The sequence below is a fragment of the Tachysurus vachellii genome, chromosome 10 (assembly GCF_030014155.1).
Source record: "Tachysurus vachellii isolate PV-2020 chromosome 10, HZAU_Pvac_v1, whole genome shotgun sequence".
Taxonomy (NCBI): domain Eukaryota; kingdom Metazoa; phylum Chordata; class Actinopteri; order Siluriformes; family Bagridae; genus Tachysurus; species Tachysurus vachellii.
Genome location: NC_083469.1, coordinates 9,186,813 through 9,203,204, shown reverse-complemented (window position 1 = coordinate 9,203,204; position 16,392 = coordinate 9,186,813). Strand labels below are relative to the sequence as shown.

The window sequence follows — 16,392 nt, the reverse complement described above, 5'->3', positions numbered from 1 at the left end:
TAACTAGAGTTTTCAAAAAATATTTTCCAAAAAAAATAAAAATTATAAGCTGCATTCAGCATGGACCTTTGCTCAATATTAAATTAAGAGCTTTAAGTTGTATAGATGTAGGTACATGTTAACATGATGGTATATACGTAGCAAGATATTAAGTATATTAAGTAAGATATTAAGCTAGAAATTAAATTCTGACCATTAAAGTCAAATACTTTTGAACTAAAACAGATGTTATATCTATTCTCATTATTAATAATATTGTTGTAATGCAGTCCTATTTAGCCCCCACAGGTGGTCCAGCGGCAAGATCCCGCACTCTCATTGCCGCGGATTCAATCCTATGTAAATATTAAATTACCAATTATTTTTTACAACGAATAACAGGACAATTATTGTTTTTTTAGTCCATGCTGTAAATGTTTCAAATGTATCATTCAAAAATTATGATTTAGTGTCAAATTCAAGGTAAAAAAAACGACAACAAAAAAACAGTATTACCAATGCAAACACCAAAGCCTAATGCAAATGCTTTAGTGTTTGGTTTTATCATTGAGCACTATGCATCAAACAAGAATATAAAAAAATATTTTTATTACAAAAAAAAAAATATATATATATATATATCTATATATATATATATATATATATATATATATATATATATATATATATATTAAGGGGGGCACGGTGGCTTAGTGGTTAGCACGTTCGCCTCACACCTCCAGGGACGGGGTTCGATTCCCGCCTCCACCTTGTGTGTGTGGAGTTTGCATGTTCTCCCCGTGCCTCGGGGGTTTCCTCCCCCGGTCCAAAGACATGCATGGTAGGTTGATTGGCATCTCTGGAAAATTGTCCGTAGTGTGTGATTGCGTGAGTGAATGAGAGTGTGTGTGTGTGTGCCCTGCGATGGGTTGGCACTCCGTCCAGGGTGTATCCTGCCTTGATGCCCGATGACGCCTGAGATAGGCACAGGCTCCCCGTGACCCGAGGTAGTTCGGATAAGCAGTAGAAAATGAATGAATGATGAAAATATATATATATATATATATATATATATATATATATATATATATATATATAGCATATAATATTAGAATAACAGATGGCATATATCATATTAGAAAAGTGCACAGCTTTCTATGTAAATATGTGTATGGAATTATTGGAAATGACAGTTTGATTTCTATTCTCTGTATAATCTGGATTGCTTAGAGCATATTTACAGTATGGACAGGATTTTTATGTACATTATCGAAGCTGAAACGAGCAGGAGGATGGAATGAATATGAAAAAAAGTTTGACAAAACTTTCACAATATTGCTTTTTTTGCAATATTCACTCTCTAGGTCTCAGTGTGTGTGTGTGTGTGTGCGTGTGTGCACGCATGTGTTTGTGTGTTTTATTTCTTCTTATTTTGATAAGTTTGTGTAAGCCAAAGGCAAAAGAAAGAATGAATACATAATGCTGAATAAATGATGAGTGTTGGATATTACACAATAGGTCAGCTGCTTGGTTTGATTGCATCATGCAACAGTTTTAAACTTACTGAAATATTGCAAGAGAGACTCGTCCCTGCAAATAAAGAGACCTGTGGGCTTTAACGCCGCAGGAGTGGCTTATTGGCAGCTCTCTGTCATCATCTTGCTTTGGAAAGCAAGAAATATGGTCTCATATGAGCTGACACAAAGAAAAATAAAACACCATAAGGTATACACAGCCATACGGCATGGTTTTAACTTTACTAACGTTTTTTTTTTTGGAAGAGAAATACACAAAGATCCCACTGTTCATAATGATCACTGTCTGCTCAAGTAATCAGTAAGCTGATTATGTATCAATTTAATCTTTTTTTAAGATGTTTTTATCTTCTTAATGTCGTTCGCTTTTTGTATAAGTCTTACAAACAAGATTATTATGGTCCTCAACACAAACCTCAGTACTGTCAGGTTGTAACCACTGCATTGGAATCAGAAAGGGGATATAATAATAGAAATTATATTATTATATATTATATTATATTAAGCAATATTATTATCAAAATCATTTTATAATTTTCTAAAAACTTTTATTTTCCAAGATGCTTCATAGACTTCATCCTGGGGTTCATGTCATCATAATAATCAAAATCTCAATATTTTTAAATATATGTGGAGAATTCATTATTTTTAGGGATGGAGGAATGGAGAAGCAAGCCAATCAAGGGTGTCTGCAGATGTATGCAGAAGAGGATTGATAGCACTTTATTTATCACTTTATTTCTTATGTGTTTTCCCACAGTGAATGAATGGGAAGATTTCCACCCACCCCTGGATTTTCTCCCTAATTTAATCTTCCTGCCCACCAGGAATAATATTTTTTGCCCTCTTTTACATGTGCTATCCACCCCCTTTGATGCATATGTAGAAATACATAGCATCACTGTGATTGACAGGAGAGAGAGTATGCTATCCCTCCCACACAGGCAGCAGAGTTAATGTAGCTATCTTGGGCTCTGAGATTCGAACTTGTGATCTCTGGACAATAGAAGTGTATGTTTTTCTGTTGCACCAATCATGAGCCTGAATATCAGGATTTGATCCGGTTGGTATTCAGCTACAGTTCAGAAGTATAAGCTGAAATGGAAATAATGCGAAACAGAGCAGATACTGTCTCTTAAAATATCCACTAAACATGCATGTATATAGATTTTCAAGAATGTTTCTTTTCGTTTTCGGAGCTATATATACTATATACTAACAGAATATGATTTACCATGTGAAAGGTTTTTGAAGGGTTCGTGATACTACAGATTTCTTTCCATATTAGGCAGCGTCGGGTTGTGTAATACGGCTTCTTTTGGATTATTGTACACACATTCAGTGCAATCGCTGACCTAACAACTCACACACAAGAGATGTATACACTGTTATGGATCCATGACGTTTAACAGATTTGGACATTATGGAAAACTCCGAAGACTCTCGTTTTCTCTTAATGTAAATGACTCCAGATGTTGGCAGATGTCTTATCAGATCATAGTTTGCTTCTTTTGCTCCTGAGCAGTCCAGGTTTTGTAAAAGCATCTTTGGCTTTTTATGCCGGTCTTTGATACAAGTGGCTTTAAGTGCAGGGTAGTGAGAAATGCACCTGCAAATCAAACGCAACTCTTTGGCCTCTTTGAGAATTTGCTATTTACCTCATGGTGCTTTGACAGCTGACATATAAAAAGGGCTGATTGTGAGCGTATGATGCAAATTAGCATTTAACCTAATATGACTCACCTGCAGAGCTGCATTTGTGGCTGTGATCATTATAGATAAAGATAGTCCTTTTTTCCATGTGTGTTATTTTTTTTTAGTTCTGGGTTATAGGTTTGACTCTGTGGACAGAACAATGGTGTGTGTTTGTTCAGCTGAACTAGAATACACCATTCTAGAGTTGTGCCTCACAGGACTCTATGATTATTTACCTGCAATTAAACAGGCTATACAAAGTACATTCTATTTGCTCTTGTCCATTCAGCACATCTTCAATGTGGAAAGCCATCAAGCTCCCGATGATAATTACATCCACATTATAGCTAAAGCCCACTGCGGCATGAACAGATATACGAAACTACTGCATGCAGCAGGATAGCTTATCTTTTAGACTTGTACTTTACATGTAGACACTTGAGTTGTTCTTAAAGATATTTTTCTTTTTAAGTTCTATTTAACAGTGAGGGGTCTATGGTGTCTTTAAATACGGAGTTAGGTTGATGAGTGCCATTAAAAATAAAAACGTAGAAGCGATTCCACCAGCAGATACTAGAAAAAAGATATTAGCTTGCTTGCAAGCTATAAATCTTTGTACCACCTAAATTTACTGTAAGAGTAGTTTGCTGAAGTATTCACCCAAAATTATTTAAACATTTATTTAAAAATATAATGGTTGTTACTGTGAAACCCCCAGAAATCACAATTAGTATAGTAGAGTCAGTCTGTACAGAATTCATGTGTCATATTATCTCAATATAAATACACATGTTCCTGCAAGACCTCAGAGTTTGATAAAGATCAACATTTAATTCTGATATAAAGCCAGCTGCTTTTTTTTTGCTTATGTTACATTACAGAGCAGCTGGACACTCTTGGAGAAGAACACTAAACATCCCCTTTTGGCCCTTATGTGGACTCTCAAAGATGGAACAGAGAACAGAGCTTTATGACAGATTGTGTCCTAGACAAAATATCTTCTAGACATACAAAAACAAGAGATTTATATGATCTGGATAACTGTGGTCAGCATTTTCACATAAAGTCTGTTTGTGAGAAGATTTGTAAAAGATGCTCTGAAGACTGTCATGTTTAAACCAACTATACAGCTGGGGCCATTATAAAATTATTACCATAATTTGGTAATTAAGAAAAGATAATGTTTTAATGTCTTTTTACAGTAATTGAAGGTTAATTACCTTTCATGTTTAATAACTGTGGAATTTTGCTTTATTTAAAAAAGACACTATATATCCCTAAAGCATTTGGTCACCTGATCATCACTCCCATATGCAGGCCGTATTCAAAAGATGTTACAAAGTTGTATTACAAAATTTGTAAAAACACAGTTGTATTTGAATGTATTTGTATGCTTTAGAACTAAGACTTCCCTTCATTGCTACTCAGTGAACTAAGCATGCTCTAGAGCTACGGTGCCCTTGTGCACAAAGTGAGGATCACAGTGAGGTGACTTCAGCTGGAATTTTGACTGGGCCCCAGACCTTCATCAGTGCCTGACCTTACTAATGCTCTTGTAGCTAAATGAACACAAATGCCTAAAGACACACTCCACAATCTAGTGGCAAGCCTTCTCTGAGCAATATAGGAATCTTTCAGCAAGTACACATTTATGTGACTGGATTGGTCAGGTGTCCACAACAATTTTACAGTGTTTTTAAACACATTGTTTTCTGATCCCTTTTTCCTTTCTTTAACCTCCTGTTTTTAGGTAACTACTCAAGACATTCATATGGAGGAATGAACAACACTAACTGCAGCAGTCTGGGGCCTGGCATGAGCAACAGCCTGGGCATGAATGCCAGTAGTCCCATGCATGGACAAGGACCAGGGCAACCCATGTCCATGGGCCGTACCCCAGGACCCACTGGCAATCGCGTCTACCTGAGTGGTGGGAACAGTCTGGCACCCACTTCTCCCAGTATGCCACAGTCTGCTGGTCCAGGGATGGGACCTCCTGCAGGAAATGTGAATCGTAAAGCTATGGATGGTCCAATGGCAACAGTACATCCAACAGGCACCTCTGCACAGGGAAGGTAAGACTGTTACAAGTGCATGTTAGTAAGAGTAAAAGGCAATTCTCTAAGAAGAGTTTACAGACATTTAGGGCAAAATTGCAAAAAAAAAAAAAGCAGTTTACTAGACACTAACTTAGATGCATTAATATGCTGGTTATCTTGGACAGAGTTTATGTAGATGTCTAAAAGTCTTTAAATTTTACTTTCTGAAGCTTGATGATTGAGCTGCGCTTAATTTTAAATAAAATTCGGTATATTGCTTGTTATTTTATATTATAAAGGAACAAAATGATATTTTGTAAAAAAAAAAAAAAAAAAAAAAAATTCCATTCAAATTTTTTATTTGATTTGAAACATTTTACATTCAAATCCTTTAAATGCTTATGCCAATTCATATCAAATTGAAAAAATCAAATGAAGATATACATTCAATCAGAACCTCACATTTTAATTATAAATATAAGGCAGTATGTTTAGTAGGAATGTTCCTCACACTGTTATTATATGTGCTATTTGTTATGTCCTGTCTCTGAACGTTGTGTCTGGTAACCATTCTGCTGTCTCTTTGGCAGACTCTCGCTTGTAAAAAGAGATTTTAGTCTTATTTTGACATGCATGGTTACATAACGGTTATAGTGATTGAAAAGACATTAGAAATGTATAAAAATTCAGAATTAGGAAAATCCTATGTAGTTGGTCAGCTTTTATACAAATGTTAGCAGCCCTGTGTTGAGGCAGAGGAACTGCCTTGGCGTTCAAATGTTTTAGCAATTAAAATATATTGTTTCATGGAAAGTTTTTGTTTCAGGCTCATTTTTAGCCCACTTGCTATGTATATACCATCTGCTCTACAGTGGCAACTCATAAAAAACCTGTAATCATTATTGTGAGTCTTTCTGCCCATAAATATTTCACACTGTAAAGCTATTCATAACTCTGTCAGATAAAGTCATTGTGGTCAGTGTTTTGAACGTGCATGGCACTATTATCATAATGCTTTTACAGATGTGAAAGGAGAGCCATCATCTTTCTAGCATGGTAATAATGACAAATTAAGTGCTGTCCAAGCATTGTTAACAGGCGCCTTTGTTGAGGGCTCTGGTCAATACATCACAGGCCATTTGGCATTTGGAGGAGAAGTTTGTGTTGACACTCCGATGATTAATGGGAGATATGAGTCTGTGCTGCAGCCTGTGTGTAAATGCTAAGAAAACCATTAAGAGAAAGCTTCTCTGCCAATAAGAAGTGGCATGGCATGATGACTACTGCTGGGCGCAATCAGACGGGCTGTCACTCCTGTCTCTCTTTGTCTCTCAGACGTCTAAACACACACACAGAAAAATTATATGCCGCAAGCACTATACAAGTTGTATATCTCATCGTACTCATCTTTTTAGGTCATTTTATCGTCTTTTCTAATGCTGAGCTTTCTCTTTTCCTCTTCAAATACAATGAAGAGATTCTGACAGGTGTGTGTACGGGTTTAGCGGGAACGCCAGATTGAGGATGCATTTTGTTTGGAGCTCCTCATCGAATCTGAGTATTTATAAAGATACAGTAGCCTTTTAGTGGGAATGAAACTGACAGTGGAAGCTCTCATGTCACTTATGTATCATGTTTGTTTCTGCTGCCTCATGGAGCAGTGTCTTAATAGGTAGTGCATTAAAAGCTGGTATATTATCTGTACACAAATTGTTTTGGGGATAAAAATTACAAATGTATTAAAATCTTGTTTTTGGGTTAAATGCAAAAAGAAAAAGCGTTTATACTGGCATATACAGTAGAATAATAGCAATGCTTATATACTGAAAGACATAAAAGTAGTTTTTAAAAAATGGAAAGGCGGTGAAAAGCATTGTAGTAGTAACAAAATTAATATGGTAACATTTTAAAATAAGAACATTGTGGTTGGGGGGTTGGATAGACAGGGGTTTGATTTCTACCTTTGCCTTGTGTGTGTGTGTGTGTGTGTGTGTGTGTGTGTGTGTGTGTGTAGCATAGTCAAAAATGTACATCACTTTAGAAATGAGCTGCAATAAGATGTCTCTGTGCACATATTGTATTCAGAATGCAGTGACTTTATGCCTTCCTGCTTCTGAGTACTGACTGAGTAGACAGCAACATTTCCTTAAGCGTTTGTTTATGGTTCGCTGGGTTTTGTGCAGTTCTTTTTTATTGAATATTCATATTCTTACTCATGGGAACTGGTAATTTAGTTGTGCTGATTCAGAAAGACTTGAGGAAATTCTACACACTGCATATTAATCTACACAACAATCCCCAGTTTCTGCATACACAGTCTTGAGCTGCATTGGGTTTCTTATCGGATGCTGTTGATGTGATTACACATCAACAGCTTCTCCTTGGCTAAGAGGGCATCTTTGAATGTAAAATGGAGTTTAAAGTTTCTGAAGTGTGTGTGTGTTTGTGTGTTTGTGTGTATGTGTGTGTGTGTGTGTGTGTGTGTGTGTGTGTTCTTAATACCATTTCTGGACTTTGAAGGAATGAAGCATTGAAAGGTCTTTGTATACACACTAGTGCTGCAGTTTTTTAAAGCCTAAAGTGAAGAAAGAGCAGATTGTGCCTCTCAATCTCAAAATTGTAATTTTCTTGTATGAATATTGATGATTATTTGTGATTATTATATATATTAAGTAAGTTCAGCAGCATTTGATTAATCTTTTTTAAGGTTGGATCATGACATTCTGTAACTACTTGCGCTGTGAGGTTGTACACAGAGACAAGGCACAGAGTCAGGAGGTGTTGGAAATGTTGCGTCCTTTTTTGTTTAATAAGTGACAAGTAAAGTGGAGGTAGTACAGCTGGAGTGTGGTGAGACAGGCAGACATGCTGGAGTGCTGGAGCTGGAGCGGCGCATCAACCCAGGAGCGGTGGCGGCTGAAGTGCTGGAGAGGCGTCGCATCTTCAATCCGGCATATCTGGGTAAACAGAGAGACAGAGAGAGAAGCACCATTAGTTTATCCTGAGGCTACTCTTAGTTCACCTCTCACAGTGCTGAGCCAGCCTTCTCTAGCTGGCCTACTCCCAGAGGGTGAAGAGCTAGAAACCGCTCCTGATTGGATCCTCTGGGTTTGGCGCACTTTTGGCCACCCCGCCTTGCAGCTACTCTCAGCGGTGCTGTCCGTGGTGCTGAAGTGTTGCTGGGTGAAGGGCACTCTTATGCAGCTTGCACGTGGTGGTGATTGTGTCACAATACTAAGCAGAAATTCATTATAGTGATACCAGGAATTAACTTGTGTTCCTGTTGTTAAACATAAAAGAAATATACAAAATGTTGTAGTATAAGAGGAATAAAATCACACCTATCACTGAATATATATCTATAATGGAAAACCATTAAATGGAAATGTTGTTTTATTCCTTGCATAAACAATTGTTCCACACAGATTATTTATTAATATTTTTAAAGTACAATTTTAATAATGCAAGAGATCAGAAGTGTTGTTTTTTTTTTTTAAGGTTCAGATCCTGACAATACTAAAACCATTTGTAGCAAGCAGCAAAAGGAGCGAAGGTGGTTGGGCTGTCTGAGTGGAAGTATACTCTTACTCCCAAGTCAATCACAGTGACCATAGCCAATCATAGGCCTCTGTGAACTCTTGTATGTGGAAGAGGGCAGATAGCACCTTCTTACGGTAAGTCGTAGTGTGTTACACTGATCCAAGATGCAGTATGTGCAGCAGTTAGAGAAGATATGTCTGGCTGGCTTCATGTGTTTTAAAGCAAGCCTTCAAGAACAGGTTTGCGCTATGATGGTCTGGCATTTCATCCTAGATGTATTCCTGCCTTGTAGACAATGTTACTGGGATAGGCTTCTGATCTGCAGTGACTATGATGAAAGATGGATGAATGATAATTGAAGTACTAGTACTTTAGAATGCTCTGCTATGGCTCAAACAGGAATCAAAGGGTCTACAGCCTCACCCAGAAATACATGAAGGAAAAAAAATATACATTAGCAATTACATCTGGATATATGTCTTTCAGTCTTTACAAAAGCACTACTTGATTTTGCCATGGATAAGTCTCAAAGCTACATTTTAAGTCAGAAAGTATCCTCTTCTGTAGTGAAAGAAGGATTGCAGCAGGGAAAACTGGCATTTCTAAACGAGTTCAGGAGCTACGAGCAACTAATAATTCTCCTAGAGTGATGAAAACCACCTCTGGGAGAAAACTGACGACAGCAATCCTTTAAAAAAGAGGAGGGCTGAACCAAATCAAAGGAAATGGGGAAAATAAAAAAAAGAGAAAAAAGAAAAACGGCTCACAGGCAAATCCTCACCAAATAATTCATTTCTGACCTCCTTAGTAAGTAAATTTGCTAAATAAATAAGACCTGCTTGGATGTCAGGAATCCATTGTGGCCCCCAGCGATGTGGCTCGTAGCCTTGGCACGCAGAGTTGGCTTTAATAAATGGCGAGAATGAATGATTTTGCCTCCTGTTTGATGTGAGGCTTTCTCAAGGATTTAATATGTTAAAAAGTGTCCTTTCATTTTGTATTTTACTCTGGATCTCTCTCCCTCTCTTTCTCTTTTTTCTTTTTCTTTTTTTTTTGGTTGAGTCAGGCTCCAGCCGTGCCTGCCTTTTGCCTTGAGAGCAAATTGAATCCATATATAATTCATAACCTTCACCAGCCTGCTCTCCCATTTCCCTCTCCATGCGTTTCCCTTCTCTCTTTTAGAGGATCAGCTCTTTGGGACTGATGTGTGTCACATCCCCATGTTTTATTACAGCCATAATGAACATTGTTGTGAGTACATCTGTACCAATTTTGAGGGTTAGGCAAAAATAAAATGGACTGCTTACTCACTTACTTATATATGCAATCACTGGCAAATTGCTCTGGCTTTAAAGAAATAAAACCCTTTTGTTTTGTAATTGTAAAAAAAAAAACAACAACAACTTTGGACAGGTAAAAAAACAATTAGTGTAATTTGTGTATAATATATATATATATATATATATATATATATATATATATATATATATATATATATATATATATCATTCTTGAACAAAGTTTAAAAAAATTATACATTAAAACATTTCAGCTTCAACATTTCTGTGTATAAAACTAATTCTGTAGAGAACTGATGAAGTTCTGTGACACTCTCTCACTCTCTCACACACACTCTTTCTCTCTCACACTCTCTCTCTCTCTCTCTCTCTCTCTCTCTCTCTCTCGCACGGCTTGCTGCAATGCGAGTGGTGTGTTTCTGAGGGACGTGCTGCTTTGTTTACCAGTGTTTTCTCCCACCACCGATCACTCTCAGGCAGCCAGAAAGTGACAGTAGCGAGCAGAGAGAGGCGGCGTGTCACCTCCATCCCCCGCCAGCTCTCCACCGCCTTCACCACTCTGCCTCTGCCAGGACAGCGGGGCTAATTTTAATGCCGTGCTGCCTGAGAGCAAAATAAATGCACTGCACTGTTTTTGATGGTGCCCCGTGCATATATTAAGTATGATTAAACAGCACACTTTCCCTCCATCAAGTGTTTTAATGGCTTTTTTGATGACATGAATTAGTAATAATGGCGGCGCGCGGCGCAGCGCGGAGAGGCGCTTGTTTTCGTGTCTTCGTGTTTATTGCATTATCCACACGGGAGCTGCGGTTTATGATGTAAAGGAGTAAAAGGCGACGTGAAAGTATTTTTCGCGCACTTTGTTGAAATGAGCGATTGAGGCAGGAGGTTTGATCCGGACGGATGAAAGTGCCTCGTATGCCATCTCGCTTACACCGAAATCAATCCTGCGAGGAGATTACAACCAGGGTGCGTCATGTAACTCAGCCAATGACTAATTACATCTGTGAGATGCGATTACGGCGAGCTTTAGCGCACATGGATCCCACTCGTTAGTCATTGTGTGTCAATTTCACCCGTGGCGTTGTCTCTTGGCAGAGCTGAAGTACGACCCGTGTGACTGACATTAATCCTGCTTGGTACATTTTCTCCATTTTTCTTATTATCTCGCTCGGTGAATAATTCAGATTTATTTCGAATCCGCCAAACACCCAGTTGGCGTTTCATCTTTCATCATGCGTCTGGCGCACGTTGATACTAGATGCAGCTCTGATTTATTTACTTTTCACTCTGTCCTTCAGAAATGATTCACCAACACACTCTTTCAGGGATACTTCTCTCTCTCTTTTTGTCAACGTTCTATACGTGTGCGTGCGTCTCTCTCTCTCTCTCTCTCTCTCTCTCTCTCTCTCTCTCTGTGTGTGTGTGTGTGTGTATTGTGAATTGTGAGGGGTCTCTCTGTGTGTGTGTATTGTGAGGGGTCTCTCTCTCTCTCTCTCTCTCTCTCTGTGTGTGTGTGTATTGTGAAGGGTCTCTCTCTCTCTCTCGCTCTCTCTCTCTCTTTCTCTGTGTGTGTGTGTATTGTGAGGGGTCTCTGTGTGTGTGTGTGTGTGTGTGTGTGTGTGTATTGTGAGGGGTCTGTGTGTGTGTGTGTGTGTGTGTGTGTATTGTGAGGGGTCTCTCTCTCTCTCTCTCTCTCTCTCTTTCTCTCTCTGTGTGTGTGTATTGTGAGGGGTCTGTGTGTGTGTGTGTGTGTGTGTATTGTGAGGGGTCTCTCTCTCTCTCTCTCTCTCTCTCTCTCTCTCTCTCTCTCTCTGTGTGTGTGTGTGTGTGTGTATTGTGAGGGGTTTCTTCTGTGTGTGTGTGTGTGTGTGAGAGAGAGAGAGAGAGAGAGAGAGAGAAACACACTGCACACTGGTTGATCACGTGCAGCAGGTTGTTTATAACCCTCTGATATCCCAATCATTCTCAGCATAGAGAAAGTGTGGGATTGATTTCCTGCCATCACCATGGCAACAAATAACGTGATTCCTTCCAGAAGCACACCTTAATTAGTTAAATTATTACTCTGGGGAGAAGCGGTGTGCCTGGAGAAGCCATTTCCTCTAAAGTGTAACTCCACGTGTTTGATCCTCTGGGTGATTTGTCTTATTGTGCTGTAGCCTGTGTGTGTGTGTGTGTGTGTGTGTGTGTGTGTGTGTGTGTGTGTGCACGGTCTGATCATTTTGAGATTCATCACTGATCCTGAACAGGATCTACATGCACACATCTACTTGTCTTATTAAATCCTCATCAGTTTCCCAGCAGTCAGTGTGTCAGTCTGAACTCTGACTCTTCTTGATGGTTTATTTGAATCACTGATTCACTGAAAATGATATGAAACAGTGATATTAATCACAGTTACATTGGTAGGTTGAAATATTAGGCTGTAAATAAAGCTCAGTGGAAGGAGAGGGTTTAATAGTGTAATAAATGTGTTTTTTTTAGAGTTTCAGCAGATCTATTTAAATATTGGACTCTTTAATCCTACTGTCTCACTCCTGGTCTCTCTCTCTCTCTCTCTCTCTCTCTCTCTCTCTCTCTCTCTCTCTCTCTCTCTCTCTCTCTGCATCTGTTTCCTTCTCTGTATTTGTCTCTCTGTCTGTCTGCCTCTTTCGTTTTCTGTGTGTCTCTGTTGGTCTCTCTGCCTTTCTCTCATGTTCTTGTTCTGTCCCTTTCTCTTTCTGTCTCTTTCTGTCTCTCATTCTGTCTCTGTCTAATGTTCTGTACCTGTCCCCCTTGTCTCTCTTTCTTGCTCTGTCTCTGTCCGTCTCTCTCTACGGTCAATCTCTCTGTCTCTCTCCCTGTCTCTGTCTGCCAATCTTTGTCTCCTTTTACACTTTTGTCCCTGTGCGCTCTCTCTCTCTCTCTCTCTCTCTCTCTCTCTCTCTCTCTCTCTCTCTCTCTCTCTCTCTCTCAGGCAGGGTGGTTATTGTGGAATGATGGGCAGTGGCTCGTCGTATAGTCACCAAGTGGGAAATGCCACAGCAATGATGTCGCCACAGAGCTGCAGCTCCACTACGTCTCCTTCAGGTAAAGACACATTCAGCATCATGCAAGACCCTTAACGTTCTCCAGTCCTCAAATACTGTTCACAATACACATTCACACCTTGGGATATTTATGTGATATTGTTCCGATTCATAAGAATTGTTATGTGATGCAGATTTGAGGTGTAGAGCAGTATACGGTGGTGTATTAGCATACAGCTGTTCATTTTTCCCCTGGAGAGGTTTCTGTCATGATTCAGCAAAACTGAGTGTGGTGTGAATAATGGAGTGGGTGCAGGGTCTCCGTTTATTTACTGGCAGGTAGTTACAAAAATGTTCATATGCAAAACCCTATGATCAGCATTCTATACATTAATTAAGTGTTGAAATTAAATAACAGACAGAAAGATTTCCACTTGTTTATGTAATATTCTGAAAAACATTCTGATTGGCCTATTATGAGCTAGTCTTATTATTTAAACCACATTCCACACTAGACAGCAGGAGTTTAGATTCACTATCTATCTATCTATCTATCTATCTATCTATCTATCTATCTATCTATCTATCTATCTATCTATCTATCTATCTATCTATCTATCTATCTAATTATGCTCTATTGAGAGAGAGAGAGAGAGAGAGAGAGAGAAGGGGGGGATAGATAGATAGACAGCCAGACAGATATATAACACATAAATACCCATATAGTTAATAACAGCTATTGTAATAAATCACCTGTGGATAGTTTAAACTCCTGCTGTCTGTTGTCTGGTGTGGAATGTGGTGAAAATGATGAGACTATCTCAGAATAGGGTCAAATTCAACGTTTTTCACAATCTCATGTTACATGACCGTGTAAATGGGTTTCTGCTTGTGTGTGTCGTTCCCACTCGTTAAGCGTGCTTGTTGAAAAATGATGAATGCGTTGCGGCCCTACCGAACCCTTCACCTTGCCGCATTGTCACCGACGCACCTCGGAGACGGAGAGTAGAACATTTCAACAAACACTCAGAAAGCTCTCGGTGCTGAAGTGCTTACTATCTGATTCCTGTTTTCTCCAAGGTTGTTTAAAAGGAAAATACTTTGCAGTTTGGCATTTAAAATATTTCTGTATGTGTGAAAAAAGATACAGACCTTCATTGTCCCATGTCTTCTTCTCCTTGCTTACTTTGAACACCTTTTTTTTCTATTCACTGTGCTCTGTGTTGCAAGAATTATCATTTCGAGTCCACAGACTTGGTGACATGTTTGAGGTCAGAAGGTCGTGTTCAAGATACTGTTCTAATGAGTAAAGGACACTTATAGTAGGTGGTTTAGCAATGTCCATGTCTATTGGTGCTTTTACATAAGCGTTGTTTGTTTAGTCTTTTTTATATCAAACTCTAATGTGTTTTTTTCTCAGTGTGGTTTCATTCAGGCAGGTGAGAGCACACCGGTCATTCATGTGCGGACCACAATAACCGGGTCAGAGACTCTCAGATCAACAAGGCGTTGGTCTGGTTTCAGTTGCAGTGACAAAGCAATTTGACTCAAAATCAACTCAGCTAAATGTGTTGTGTATTTTGGGTTGTGGCTAGCATTTGTATAGATCTTAGATACAGTTGGGTGCAAGTGCAGGATAGCAGTCAGGCAGACAGTCCAGCAAATAGGCCAGGTGATTAACAAACAGGATGTCACAGGTAAGACAAAGGCATGAAATCGGAGAGCAAGAGCAGCATCAAACGAATTTTCTGAAGTGGCAAAAAATAAAAGTGGCTTAAAAAGATGTACAGTGAATGTGTGTGTGTGTGTGTAGTCAGAGGTCCGCTGATTGTGATCAGGGAAGTGCAGGTGCATTGTGGGGGTTAAGGCTGCAGTGTATGTTTACTGTCTTAGTGGACCTGACAGTAAGCTATATTGAGCCAAAGGACGGAGCTGTAGTACTGCAAAAGTACCAAATGATACATGATGCAGAGATGATACACAAAATCTTTTACTAAATAATCTTTAATTATTTTATAATTAATTATATAATGTTGGGGCACGGTGGCTTAGTGGTTAGCATGTTCGCCTCACACCTCCAGGGTTGGGGGTTCGATTCTCGCCTCCGCCTTGTGTCTGTGGAGTTTGCATGTTCTCCCCGTGCCTCGGGGGTTTCCTCTGGGTACTCCGTTTTCCTCCCCCTGTCCAAAGACATGTATGGTAGGTTGATTGGCATCTCTGGAAAATTGTCCGTAGTGTGTGATTGCGTGAGTAAATGAGAGTGTGTGTGTGCCCTGTGATGGGTTGGCACTCCGTCCAGGGTGTATCCTGCCTTGATGCCCGATGACACCTGAGATAGGCACAGGCTCCCCGTGACCCGAGGTAGTTCGGATAAGTGATAGAAAATGAGTGAGAATTATATAATGAGCAAAATTTGTATGTTCACCATTTTTAAATAGTTGATTTTTGCGATTTCAACACAAATTTGGAAGTGTCTTTATCTTTTTCCTTTTGTTCTATTTCTGACCAATAAATGAATAATTCTTCAGTGTTTCTAAGTGTTTAATCTTTTCCCCTAGTCATTCATTCATTCATTCATTCATTCATCTTCTACCGCTTATCCGAACTACCTCGGGTCACGGGGAGCCTGTGCCTATCTCAGGTGTCATCGGGCATCAAGGCAGGATTCACCCTGGACAGAGTGCCAACCCATTGCAGGGCACACACACACTCATTCACTCACACAATCACACACTACGGACAATTTTCCAGAGATGCCAATCAATGCATGCCTACCATGCATGTCATTGGACCGGGGGAGGAAACCGGAGTACCCGGAGGAAACCCCCGAGGCACGGGGAGAACATGCAAACTCCACACACACAAGGTGGAGGCGGGAATCGAACCCCTACCCTGGAGGTGTGAGGCGAACGTGCTAACCACTAAGCCACCGTGACCCCCTCCTAGTCATTCAATGTTTTTGATTTTTGGACCAAAAAGCAAATGAAGTATCAAAAAACATCATTTTTGCACTGATTCTCACTCGTAAGGTGTGAAAGTAGCCTCGATAATCACAGGAGATCTCAAAAGACATTTTTTTTCACTTCCAAAAGTGTTTCAATGCTCAAGGTTTTCATTTGATTTTACTCACAAACTTTGGACAGCAACTCGATTATGGACGTATCACTAATATAAACCGTACCAAAGACAAAATAAAGAGTGATATCGGAATCTGCTGCTCACATGAATTAGTACAGCATTATGTAATGCTTTAAAAGGGCTGTGATGATCAGGTTTAGACATAGCAGTATAG

The 16,392-nt window shown here is 39.3% G+C and overlaps 1 protein-coding gene across 2 annotated transcripts in view; it reads left to right on the top strand.

Annotated features, from left to right (window-relative positions):
• LOC132852222 (AT-rich interactive domain-containing protein 1B-like) overlaps positions 1-16,392 on the top strand; it is a 211,666-nt gene that overhangs the window by 169,920 nt on the left and 25,354 nt on the right. For both annotated transcript variants that reach the window (XM_060879303.1, XM_060879302.1), the window contains exons 8-9: positions 4,960-5,284; positions 13,049-13,161. In XM_060879303.1, coding sequence (XP_060735286.1) covers positions 4,960-5,284; positions 13,049-13,161 — 438 coding nt within the window. The remainder of the gene's footprint in view (positions 1-4,959; positions 5,285-13,048; positions 13,162-16,392) is intronic.